The sequence below is a fragment of the Ciconia boyciana genome, chromosome 1 (genome assembly GCF_034638445.1).
Source record: "Ciconia boyciana chromosome 1, ASM3463844v1, whole genome shotgun sequence".
Classification (NCBI taxonomy): Eukaryota; Metazoa; Chordata; class Aves; order Ciconiiformes; family Ciconiidae; genus Ciconia; species Ciconia boyciana.
Window position 1 is genome coordinate 35160313 of NC_132934.1, and position 13611 is coordinate 35173923.

General features: G+C 41.6%; 1 protein-coding gene across 2 annotated transcripts in view; it reads right to left on the reverse strand.

Moving 5' to 3' along the window:
* Positions 1-13611, reverse strand: part of SLC38A1 (solute carrier family 38 member 1) — a 42522-nt gene that overhangs the window by 16938 nt on the left and 11973 nt on the right. For both annotated transcript variants that reach the window (XR_012042667.1, XM_072862475.1), the window contains exons 3-7: positions 8787-8862; positions 8098-8213; positions 2992-3065; positions 1170-1262; positions 772-853 (exon numbers count right to left, since the gene is read on the reverse strand). Coding sequence is in view for 1 of the 2 variants with exons in the window: in XM_072862475.1 (XP_072718576.1) it covers positions 772-853; positions 1170-1262; positions 2992-3065; positions 8098-8213; positions 8787-8862 (441 nt within the window). In the remaining variant the exon portion in view is untranslated. The remainder of the gene's footprint in view (positions 1-771; positions 854-1169; positions 1263-2991; positions 3066-8097; positions 8214-8786; positions 8863-13611) is intronic.

Sequence of the window (13611 nt, forward strand, 5' to 3'; positions counted from 1 at the left end):
GGAGCGGCAAACCAGGCTCCTGTGGGCTGGCACGCACTAGCCAGCCCAAGGCTGTATCTCCTTCTAGCAAAGTGCTTTGAATGCTGCTGGAAAGCAAGAAAGGGGAGAAGGGAGAGCATTAGTGACGTTCTGTATGACCTGTTTCCACTGCTCGGTCCAATTTAGTATGAAAGCCCGAGGAAAGGGATCTCTACCTTCTTCTCGTGCACTACAGCACACCATATAACCCAGTGCAAAGGATATTTACCACTGTAAAGAAATACTACCCCTCTATTAAAGAAGTTGGTAAATGTCAAGGAGTGATAAGCGGCAGAAATCTAAGCACAATATTCTGCTGTTGTCATATGCTAGTGTCGAAGAATTTCATACTATGGATAGTGCTTCAGGAGCAAAATCCTGTAAGACGCTAAGAACGCAGGGAAATACATAATATCTTAAACATGCATTGTTCCCAATATCTTCAAGTGTTGCCTAACACTGTAAAAGATTGGATCCTATGATAAGAGGTTTGTATAAATCACAATTCTGCATGAAAATCTGGTGTGTGAAGAGAGTAACTGCTGATGACTTAACCTTTCATTTCCTATCCATCTTCTTTTCCTTTCCAAAGTTGTCTTGGTTTTTATTAACCCTCTGAGATATTCCTGTGAAAATCTACTTTGACAAACCTAAAGAGTATCCAATACTTACGAGCTTTTATAAACATATGCTTAAACTTATCTACACAATGTTAAATTCTATAATCTAATCACCAAAATTAATTCAACTTACGAAAAAGATTCTTCTTTTCCCATTAGAAACTTTATGGCAGAAGGCAGCTCATTTTTGACTATGAAGAGATAGCTCAACATTGCTGGAAGAAGAAGGAAGTCAGTTTAGAAAATGGATAAGATATTTTGTGGAATAAGTACAGAGAAGCATCCTGAACCTGTTCCCACATCAGCCTTTGATGATAGAAGACACCAAACTATAACTGGCTGTAAACTACTGATCATTCAGGAACACAGCATTTTTAAAGGCCTGCATGCAAAGTGTTAGCCACAGCTATACTGAGGAGCATGAAGATCCCAAGATGTCACTGAGAGAAGGAGGAACCTGACTGGTTTGTAGCTGTAACATTATTAAGATGTTCCTGGGTTTTGTTTTTCAAAACCCCTCATCTCCTTTACCTCCAACGTTCTGGAGAGATGTAGATCCAAAGACAATCATTTTCCCTGGGGTACCGAAGACCTGCTCACCCAGCTTTTCATACACCATGCAGCCTGCGTGAAAAAAACATGAGGAGAAAGGTAACAAATACACCAGCAAAAGCTGTTGAGACAAAACGCTTATGATTCCTTCTCAGCTAACCACCCATCTGTGCAGCCATATCTGCCCTTTGCAAGTAAATAGAGAGCTCTCTTGTAATTACTAGGGCTGAAATTTATGTAGGAATGTTTTCTTGACGTCTATAGATGTTATCATTGGCTACCAGTCACTTTTGAAATTGAAGCTCTTAATGAGGCTATTACACCCCTGTAATGAGTCTGTCTATACACCTAGTGACATGTTAAGTTCTGGTACCCCCATCCTGGTGTATTAGGTTTGTGCCCGCAATGAGAGTGATGTAGAAAGCCTCCTCTCCAGACAAAACTCGGTACAGCAGGATCCACAAGTCAGCACTGGCAGCCTGGCCACAGCAGACACAGTCCCGTGATTCTGCAATTTCGCTTGCTTTGACTAAACAATCCAAATGAGGGCAGACACTGGTTTACAGGATGATTTACAATTTCTAATGATGAAACCTTAACTTGTGAATTCTCAGTGTGGTATTGTTTTTGGTAAAAGCAGGGAAAGGTGTAAATTACAACTAAAACTTCTTTTTAAATATCTGTCAAGCTTGAGAAATTCCTCTATTAATTGGTTTGTGTTTCTGTTAAATGTTTTTTTCCTTGGCTGTGATTTAGGCTGAGAAAAAGACTTGACATTGCGAAGATGGTGAGATACATAAGAACAGAAATACTGCAGATGTTAACACTGTACAGACGATTTTTAAAATGCATCCCATTGTTTGATTTTCTCTATAGTTCCTTATAGCTGACATTTCTGCTTTGAAGCTTGTATAAGCAATAAGCTTGAGCTTAAATGTACCAGCAGCATAGAAACCAGGGCTTAGATTTTGGGAACTAACAGGGCACAAATATGTCCACAATTAGGCATACGTATCTAATTTAAATAGGCAGTTGCTGCCATTATACATGCTATCACAGTAACTCATGTATGTCCAAATTACATATTAAAATATTAAAGATATTGTAACATCTGTAATATCTATTTATATTTATTAATATATTGTAAAATATATTAAAATATATAATATAAAACATATTATATTATTAATAATTTAATATCTTGTGCACAGATAATTTTTTAAAATCTGGCTTCAGAGATTGTTAGTCAAGGAAAGAGACTCTTGGACTTCAGAGCACAGTGACATTTAACACTGTAGGTAACTCCTAATTTCTCCGTTTAGAATATATTTTGCTTACAGATACACTTCTCTCTGTGGAGGAACTGTTCCCTTTTATTTTCTTCTAGGGAACCTCCTACTACACCACAAAGGCTATCAGGAATTTCACACCAACCATTAAGGACAAACTGTATTTCCAAGTAAGCTTCATCATAGGCAAAGATTCATTATATTTCATTTGCAATTGGTTTTGTAATGCAAAGAAACTATATGAGCTGTTCCTTCTAGCTCACTGAAGACAACATTTCACAGTAGCAGAATTCACTCTATGTCGTTAAGTTTTTCTCTTTATAGTGATGGTCAGATGCTGTTCTCCATTGCCATGACATACAGTCTTGTTAATTCTGAGCTTCTGACCCAAAATGTGTTAGGCCTTTCTATTGTGTCCGCAAAGTGATAGAAGCACCTGGCCTTACTTGAGCACTTTTCACCTCTTGTTCTTTACAATTCTACTCAAATGGTATAATAACATCTTAAATTACCTGTTTCCTTTGAACACACCAACAGGAGATATATTGAATAAATAGACAGCAGTGTCACTGAAACCAAAAGCAGCCTACAAAAGAATGGAAAATAAAGCTTACTGTAAGAGCTGAGCTCTAACATTGCAATATTTCACGTCGGGTCATATTCCCGTTGACTCTGAGGTAATTTTTATACTCTTCTGACAATGCAAAAAGCCCTAAAAATACATGTGATTCACATGCTTTTTGCAGTTCCACCACACTACCGTGGAGGTAGAAAGCCCTGCATGCAGAGATTCAACCAAGTAAAACTTAGCAGAGCTGCAGAGCGCAGCCTGTTAGTGAGTTACACCCCAAAAACTGAAAGAAGCAAGAATAAAGATGTCTTTTCAGGTAGGAATTAAGATTTAATCAGAGCAGGGATGAGCCAGGTATGTCCCTCACCACCCACTCTAAAGGTTTTTTCCTGGAAGCAGAGTAAAAATTTCAAAGGGAAGTCCTCTATTTAAAGACTTCCATACCAAATGGAAGCATCTTTTCCCAGGACATGTTTCATATGCTACCAAAGGGGTGCCCAAAGGGCTTTTTATGTGCCTCCCAGTGCCCAAGGAGGCGGAAGAGGAGGGAAATTAAGGCTCGACTGGCTTCCCTTGGGCATAAAGGCAGAAACCAAAGGCTTATATTTGGTCCAGGTGGGGACTGGTGTTCCCTCACTGATGTCACTCCTGGTCTGCCGTGATCCATGATTTGACTTCATGTAGAAGAATTGCAGGAAGTAATGACCAAACTGTTTGTGTAGGAAACTTGCTGGCACAAATGATAATTAGTCAGTGCCGGGGGCTAAGTGCATAAAAACACATTTGCTCATTGCTCTATGTCTTTAAGCCAAGCACCATGTGTGCCTTCCCCTCCAACACTCTGACACACAAAGACCTGATGATGTTTTCATGATGTGCGTGAAGAGCATTCAGACAATCTGTTGGCAATTCCTTTCTTTATTATGACAACTACCCTCAGGACACCAAGAAAAACAAGCCTAAAATTTAACAGAAAACAAGCTGCTGCCGTAGATAGGCAGCAACACATCTTTTTCATAGGACTACATAGAAAGAACAGGATGAGAAGCCTCCTGCCCCCACTTTTTTATTATTTTAAACTAGAAATACTTTAGTGCCAAATAATGACCCACAAGTTTCTTGGGGCCAGAGGAGCAGGGAGAAACACAGAGAGGTGATAAGAAGAACTGCTCGTTTGCCAGCAAAGTATAATGGCTGACAATAACAACACACTCTTTGTACAGCCCAAAGGGTGTTGTTTCTCCTTGAGGAGGTGGAGAAGGGAAGGGAGATTGCATTGGCTGAGGTCACTCTGCTCCATTTTTTACAGACTTGCTAAGCCCTGCTCCTGCCCTCGTTCCCTGCAAAGCCGCCCTGCCCTGTCTGCCTGGAGGCATGGTGCTCACAGCCCCTGCGCTGGGCTGCTGGGCTGACTCACTCCCAGCCCCAAAAGGCTCCAGCTCCACATGCCAGCATCAAGTCTATTTTAATACTAAAAGCTCCCGTTTTTCAGGCACTGAGCTCATGGAGTCTTTGCAGCAGTAAAAATAACACTCCCAAGCAGCCAGGTATTTATCTGATCTGTTGTCCTTAGCTCTCCATAGGGTTCTTACAGAGACACTTGGCATTTTCATTAGCACTGTATGAAAAACTTGTTTGTGTTAGGACCGTGGTATGGACAGGGATATTTGCGCCAGAACCACCCCTTGGAAAGGAATGAAAATGTCCATGCCACTCGCTCTGCACAAATTCAAAACAGAAGCAGGGGAGCTTGCGCTGCAGTCCCAAAAGCACTCCCCGAATTTTTATTTTGCCTGCTTTTAAAGAAGTGCTGGCAGCTATGCGAGAAACCGGCACATGCAAAAGTCACCTCCCCCCAACAAATCCAGAATAAACCGTTTAGGGGAACTGATACAGTGCTGGGAAGAACAACCTGTTCCTGCGATGCCACTGCTGTTTGCTCCCAGCTGCCACATTACCAGGTCAGCTGAAACACGTGTTGTCCCCAGCCCCCTGTGAAGTCCCAGGCTTTGGGGCCAGAAGACCTGTGAGGCTCGTGCAGTCACCTGCCTTATTGCACAGAACAGCTCTGAACCCTCATAAGGTATCGGGTGCAGAAGACCATGGCAGAGCATGGGCTTTGCCACCGTATGGCCTCCCAGAGGGCCGGTCTGCCAGCCCGCCCTAAACCTCTGAAGGAGTTAGGCTGTGGCTTCGTGACTGCTTCCAGTTTACCCTAGCAGAAGCAGCTGCAGAAAGCAGTGTGAAACTTCAGCTGTAATCTCATGCTATACCTCATCTAACAAGCCCTGTGCGTCAGCAAGGTTTTTCAGATCACGTGCAGCACCGAGCTAAATGTGGCTGAAGGCAGCTTGCACTTGGCCAGCTTGTATGTCTCTGCAACGCAATCCATCACTCCGGTGCTGGGTCTCCAGGATGAAACCACAAGCAGGGTGAGCTAGCCATGAGTGCTCCTGCCATCCCTAGGTGGCCTGGCCCATCTCTTACTTCCCGAGCCTTTTGTGCCATCTTTCTGCAGCAAGATTTTCTCCCCTTTTGCATACAGGAAAGGATGCTCTTCTTTGGTCTAGGCTGTAGTTATCAGCAATACTGGGATTAAGTTCCTCTGAGTTTCTTCCTCAGTTTTTTGCCTAAAAAGCATAACACTGCTACAGCACTAACTTATGCAAATAGGATGTGAGAATATATACTCATTGCCATGTTTATTTTGCATGTCTTATGCCAAGAATATAGGATCTGAACTGATCCAGGTGTGCGTGGCAGTGCACACTTCACACTGCAGGAGTGTAAAAGCTGTGAGAGTGGAGATCAGGCTGGGTCTGCTTTGTTAGCACTGAAAATGCTCCTTTAATTTTTCTGCCTCTGCTTTGTACTTTTCAGAGACAGTGCATGCCAATACTGGATAAAGCAACCTAGAAACTTTCCAGAACTGTGCTACTCAAGAGCAATGAATTTAAGTGCTTTCTCATGTGCAAAAAGCAATGAAAGTATTGCTAGGACTCTATCTTTAATCACTTGTAAAGCAGAAATGGTTCTAAGATCTACCTGTGATAGCAACAGCAGAACTATACATTTATGGGAAAAATGCACTGAATGAGAGCGTGAGAAAAAAATCTAACACTAATAGACTACATTTAACTCTGAGATTATTACATGATAAAAGAACATTTAAAGCAGTTCAACTTTCAGGCATAACTACAGACACCACATGAGGATCCTGTATCTCCAGGCTTCAAAGGGGAAAGCTCTGCTAACCTGGTCAGTTAGGTCCTGCTAGCTTCCTTACCTTTGATCTCAGCGGGCTGGTCTATCTCCAGGCCAACAGATCTAAAGGCATTATAAAGCTAACAAAAACAATCATCCACTTTTAAATACACACAGTTAATTCTGTAGAGAATAATGCTGTTATTTGTGTATAAAATCTCTACATTCAGGTTTGGCATTTTTTCGTACAATGTGGTGGTACAGATCTATACACTCATGACTCGGGCCAAGACGAGCCCAGTCACCATCACACGTTGTTAGAAGTTTCTCTGATGTTCACATCACTGGTCTGATCTACTTCACTTAAAAGAAACTGCCTTTTTACATCCTTTAGAGCAAACACATTTCACATTTCACTTAACCCTCATGAAAAACTGCTGAAAGAATGAAAAGAGGACGAGATTACAGAAAACTAAAGCAGTAAGGAGAAATGGAGGGTGCTCCTTGGCTCAGACACTATTATCACAGAAGAGGTAACAAGGCTGAAGAGAGGTAACTTTTTTTTTCCTGTCTGGTTATAGCAGTTTGTGCAACCACCAGTCTGTGCCCTCAGAGGTGTGCTTGTCAGAGCACGGGTGGAGTATCCCACACAGGTTAGAGTACTGGGTAGAAAAAGCAGCAAAAATAAAATAAACTCAACCCCTCTGCATAAGAAAGACCTAAATTAGAGTCCAGCTACTTTATAGCCTAGCTTAGTGACAACACAATTATGAGACTTTGTACATTCTTAATGTAAATGGATTAACTCCTTGGATTATTCCTAGATTTTACCCAACCACAGCACACTGTAAGCTAGCAGCATGGATGTAGCTATTCTGGCACAAAACCCCAGAGCAGATAGCTATACGTACCACTTTGGCCATCCACTCTGCTATATACAGGGCTCATATTATATATTTCTCAAAACCCTAAGAAATAACAGAAGTTCTAGATTTTTAGATTTGACATTCAAGAAATGACACGTCTTTAGAGTAATCTGTAAACTCAATAACCGTGTTGAACAGTTCTCAAAGATTGTAAATTATTGTATTTCTTCCCTCAATGAACATTTATCACTGAAATCTGCACACAATTCCCAACTGATTTCTTAACAATCACTTTTCACAATGAAACGTCTCATACTGCGATCCAGAATAACACAGAATAACACTGTGTCTTACTCATTCACTGGCACCGTTTCATTTTTAAACTATAAAATTCTCCTTTACAAAATGCCTCTTTTTTGCTGGAGTTAAGTACTCTACCTCAACTCTTTTTTTATACTAAAATCTTGGCTATATTTATGTTGGCTCTCAAGAACTCTCACATAAGAAACTGAAGAAACTGTGGGAGTGAGATGAAAATATTATATGTAACATATAAAGGAATATAAATATTCTTTTTCTTGGTTAAAAAAAAAGTAGTTATTGCACCATGCTTTGACGAAATCTCTGGAGATCCTGTGACACACGTAAGAACTAGGTACTATCCCAGTGCAACTATTACTATTGAATATTTCTGATGTATGCGTAGCTTGTGGACCATAAGAAAAATCCCTGGCGAGGCTCAGGTCAGCAGTAAATAACATGGACTTAATTTGCTCTAGCATTACAAGTACTGGCTTTTCCCCCCAAAAAATCTGACTGAAAAAAAATGTCCGAAACTTGTGGCTAACATTTTCAGGCTTGAATGCTGTACTTGATTACAGATGGACTATAAATCCCTCCACTTACTGGCAGCGCACACGTTCTTTAAACGCAGTGAAACTGCACAGGGATCAGCTACTCACCACACTAATACTTACAGAAAAAGGAGAATTCCCGTGTTGGCCAAGGCAAAAGCGAGACCCAAAATCCCACTGCCCATAATCGCATTGCTGAGGTTGAAGACAGACATCCCCAGTGAAGTAGTTCCCGGGATCTGGAGAAGTAAAGACAGATGTGTCAGCAACAGCTTGGAATGAAGCAGGGCAATACATCTATGCTTCAAACTCCATGTTTTGTGATATATCAGACAGAAGTAACTACTGCTATGGAAACAACTTAATAAAAATTGGTTTGAAAGAGGAAAAAGCGTCACTGAACCCTATCACACCTACGCTCTGATTGCTGTCCTATAGATTTCGTAAACTGACGTAAATGGTATAGGCAATACACAATTCATACTATACTTTCAATTTTAAACCCCATCTTTCACTACGCCTATGAAACACCTTAGGCGCATGATTTATATATTGTAAGGCCATAAGGAACCACCAGGACTTCCTGCCTAACACGAGCCAGAGGGATTCCCTTGCCTCAACTCGACCAAAATGCTTGGGTTTTTTGTTTTTGGGGTTTTTTTAAGTGCTGAGCACAGGCAGTTCCTACTGGAACCTGAATTTCAATTATAATTATGTGTGCCCAGCACTTCTGAAGACCATGTCTAAAGGCCCTTCATATCCACAACATATAGTTCATTTTGACAGGGAAAAGAACAGCAAGAGAGACTTACATATTCATCGCATTTCTTCTTCTCCAGGTGGCTGTTTGTGAGACTTCTTCTGCTTTCTCGATCCGAAATAAACTTGCTGAAAGAAATCAGAGGATTTATTTCCAGCGTTTAGAAAATGCGAACGCATTAACTCCATGAGCAACATGTGATTACAAAATACGCAATGTATGAAAACTGTATGCGAAAAGAGGTCAAACTCATAACTATTTTAATGAGCCAGATTATGCTTCACTGATACCAGCATACATTGGGCATCGATAAAGGCAACACTAGCACAAGATCAGAATAAATGTGTATATACAGAATGGTCTTTTAGGAGATTTACTAAAGAAGAAGCATCAGTTTTGTGGACAGGCAAGTAATTTGTTTGCACCGACACTAAGAGGATACTTCTCCAGGTGTCCTGCAGAGGTATGTGTGACCGGTACCACCTGCTCCCGATGCCTGCTAACGTGGTTTGCATAACTAACACCATTTTATGAGGCAAGCAGCCATTCTCTGTGACTGAGAGGGTCATGTATTCAATCCCTTTCCCTCATTATCAGGCCCTGAAGGTCCTGTGAATCAAGTAGACAAACCAAACAGATTTCTTCTTCCCCTCCCTATCGGCCTCAAGACTCCTGGGCACCAGGCTGATTACTCCCTTCCTTGCCAGCCCTGAAGGTCCCAGGCACCCGGCCCCCCCGGTGGTGGTGATGGCCCCACCACAGAGCAGGGAAGCCTAACAGCACCCAGAGCACTGTCCACAAAATCAAGCAGTTAGAAGTCCTACGTGGGGAACCTGGACCAGAGCTGCTGCTGGACAGCGAGACCCGGGACCCCCAATGGCCAGGGACACCCCCACCGTCCTCTGCTTCCTCCGAGGACTGAGGAGGTGACTCATCTTCTTTTATATGATTTTCAAGTCTAGATTATGACTGTTATATTGATACAGCAAACCATGTATTAAGATTTGACCCGATCTGCAGAGGGTCCAGGTGATTAGAAATTTTAAGTTAAGTTGTATAACAAATTCTGTATTATGCTACTTATAGGTTGTACTACATTGATTCTGCTTGTAGAAATCCTGTGCCATTCTAATAATAAATTCTGTGCTATACTAATCTTAATATCTTGTTAAGAAAATAAAGCTTTAATCGTAACTACAATCTAGTGCCATCATCATTCTGCCAAGGATCTGTAAAAGACCCTGTCTGTCCCCTCAGTGTTGGGTGACACTGCAGCACCCTGCAAAACCCTAAATTGCCACCGTAGGGTCGGTATGGCTGGAGTTAAGAGGAGGAAGAGGTGCCGTATGCAGCCAGTGCTGCCCGGACCATTCTGAACCGGGTGACGTGCTCTGTTGGTGCACCGCTCTGGGCTACCGGATTTTCATTTAAGCGTCTTTCAAAACTCAACGCTGAATTCACCATACTGCAAAATTAAACACTTCTGTGCAGGGAAGCACAGAATAAACAGCTTTTCTTTCTCTGCACCCTTTACTTCTTCTGTGTCCTTGATACATTCACATTTAGGAACTTTCCGTCACCAGAACAAGACTTGCCTCCTACGGCTGTGTCGGTATCCTTGGGATTTACAACACTTCTGATTTGGATGAGCTGTTATTTTCTCCCAGATTCCTCTCTTCAGCAAACATTTTAGTTTGTATAGAGCATTCTTTCAGCTTTTCATCTTTTCAAGGTTTATGCACAATTAAGTCCCTGGCATCTTCATTAATCCACAGATGGTTCTTAGGCTGCACTGGCTAATGCATCAGCCATTGTACATGTTACATACCTAACCAGGGGCTGTCACCAAGTGTCAGAGACCCTTTTTGCTGTAGGTAAATTAACGTGGCTCTTCTTAAATTAAAACAGACAAACAATACGCTGAACACAAAGAGCAGCACTGCTGCTCCTTTCCCACAGCTGGGAACGTCTACTGGCTGGGGATGTATAGTTCAAATTGTGACTCAAGACTGTGCATCATTTGAGTACATCCAAAGGTATTCAGGCTGGTAATATAACCATGAACTCATAAAGACAGAGCTCTATCAAACTTCCGTACTACCCGGGTTGTGGCCTAATTACGAGCAATATATGCTAGCACAGCTTCTAAGTGTGTGCCAAAATCATGTAGTTGTAATGCTGCTGACTTGGCTTCCACAGCTGACACACTGGGCTCTCTGTCTTTAACATTTTGTGTACTACACACACGTTTTGAGTTTATCCCTTAAATCCGGGCATAGCTGGCAAAATGTATGTAGCATTTTTGCTGGTTTTGTTGCAACTTTGACTCCTACCCATTGGTCTGCTTTGACTTCCTTTATATCAATACAAACCAGCTATATGCTTCTCCTATACTTCTTAAACTACTAACTTCAGCCACTAATTTGCTGTAAAATACAGACACTGTGCCAGGTTTACCAGTTGGAATAGATGGCTAACTAACTAACTAATGCAGTTGGAATGGATGGCTGAACCTCCTCTGTTTTAAGAAGTGAAAAGCGACCACTTCTAAGATAGACTGGTCCAAAATTAACTTTCCAAAGCTCACCGTGTAGGTGTTTCACCCTCATGGAATAAAATCTCAACCTGATTCAGAGCGTGTGCTTTTTTTTTTCATGTCTGTTTAAAGCCCATCTCTTGAACGCAGGCAGCAGAGTGTGAACGGTTTGAAAAAGACATTGCAGCTCTCTCTCGAAACACCCCGCAGGCAATTTGTACAGGCAGGAGCACAGAGAAGAGGTTTGTCTCTTTTGGATTTGTAAGCGCTGCTGGGAACGTCTGTGGACTTTGCCTTCTTCTGTCATTTATGGAGATCATATGTCATTTTAGATTTTGTCAGAGTTATGACAGAAGTAACTAATCTGCTCCCCCCACTTCTCCTCATCCCTCTGCAGCCAGTCCCCCCTTAATAACTACAAAAATAACAAATTTGTAGATATTATTATTATTGCCACCTGGTATTAAAGTTCAACGAAAATTATTGTTAAAGAACTAACACATGATACAGACAACACTTGAGTAATATTGCTTGAATATAAAGCAACCATGGGACTTTCCATTAGAATACTTTTGACAGAGTAAACAGCTTCTGCAGAACTGGTATCTTCTGTGGCCAACAAATACATTACTTCCTTCTGGATGGGACTTTAAGAAAACTAGTCTGATTTGATAAATTGATCCAAAGTACTTTCTTTTGAGTTAGTCCTACATTAAAAAGGACTGGGTTTGTTGTCCAGCCTCTCCTCTCCTATTATAAGCTGGGCTCCTCATCCACCCCACGTTTACCGCGTCACACTGCACATTTTTCTCCATTTATGCTGTGTGATGTGTACGGGAGGGCAAAGTCAGACATGGGAATGTGGCCACCGGGCTCCCAAATCACACCTTCTACGAGGTACATAGCATTGCGCCCAGCTTTTTTACGGGGAGCTTCCCAGCACCTGCCTCCCAGCCCCAGGACAGCTTGCCCAGAAAGCTCAGCAGTGGTGGGGGATGTGGGGTCTGCCTGATCCGGGGACTGTGCTGCATTTGCTATCGCAGGCAAATTAACCTGCAAGTCCAGACAAGAAGGTTGCCTCGGGACCACGCTCGGTAGGTGGTACAGACATACCATATGACAGCCTAAGTTTCCCATAAATGGAATGTATTACTGAACTTAAATTAAAAATTAGGGAGAAGGTAATCCCATGGATTGAACAGAAACAAATTTTCCCAAGATTTTGCTTTTTATAAACATTTTTTCATTTCAGAGTGGTTTTTTTCCCCTACAGCATGTGAAAGGGAACATATCTTGGAACATATCTTAGTCAAACCATGACATGCATCTGCTCTGCTTAATAGATGTGCTTAGAAAACAAGCTATTCATTGTCACAAAATGTTGTGTATTTGACGTTTATAAATATGACACGAATGAAGTGAAACGACTGTTTACTCTGGCCTCTCCCAGCCCTCCCAAGGACTAGAGGCCACTGTGGCAGGTGCTGTGGAAATGTGCAGTAGGACCGCCTGTGCCATCAAAGCCCTGTGACTCCCTGACAAGCATGAAATCCATTTGCACTGTTTGTTGTCTTCATTTCGAACGCTTTACTCATCATTAAAAGACATAACCTGTTCTTATATGTTTCTGTTTTCCTGTTGTGCTTCCTACAACACAGCTGAGTATAAGCAGCTTATACAAAACTTTTCAGACATGTTAATAAAATATCCTGGCCAAAAAATAATCAGCTGATCCTTGCAATGCATGAAGCCTCACGGTTGGCTTGGAAGGAATTTCTTCATCTAATTCTTTTCCTGGTTTGATTTAGTGCAAAGTAGAAACTTAGGCTTATGGATAAAGTGGTTTTAAAAGGACCACGTTTAACTATGGTTTCCAAATTTAATTTATTAAAAGACTTAAATGAGGAATGTTTGATTAAGGCGATATCCCTGAGCTAACCATTTTGGCCAAGCAGAGTTAGCCAAAAACCATTCAGCCATCTCAGATATATTTAAACATAATTAAATTAAATTGATATTTGACAATGCCTTAAACATTTGTTAGAGAAAGCTAGTTTTGCCAAGATGACAGAACTTTATCCTTAGGCAGCTTCTTAAACTGAGCTCTAGCTTGAGCAACGGCAAAGATTTCCAGGGCAGGCAGGAACAAGAAATGCAGAAGAAACCTTGGTCTGACTTACACTATGAAACTGGGACCAGATCTGGGTATACTTACTAACAACCTTGCTAACTGAACAAGGGGTGCGGATAACTTACTAGTAGCTGTAAACCAAGACAGACATTCAGCCAGCAGCTTCCTGAGAGCATCATCGTAGTTCCAGATAAACAGTAGGTCACCTAA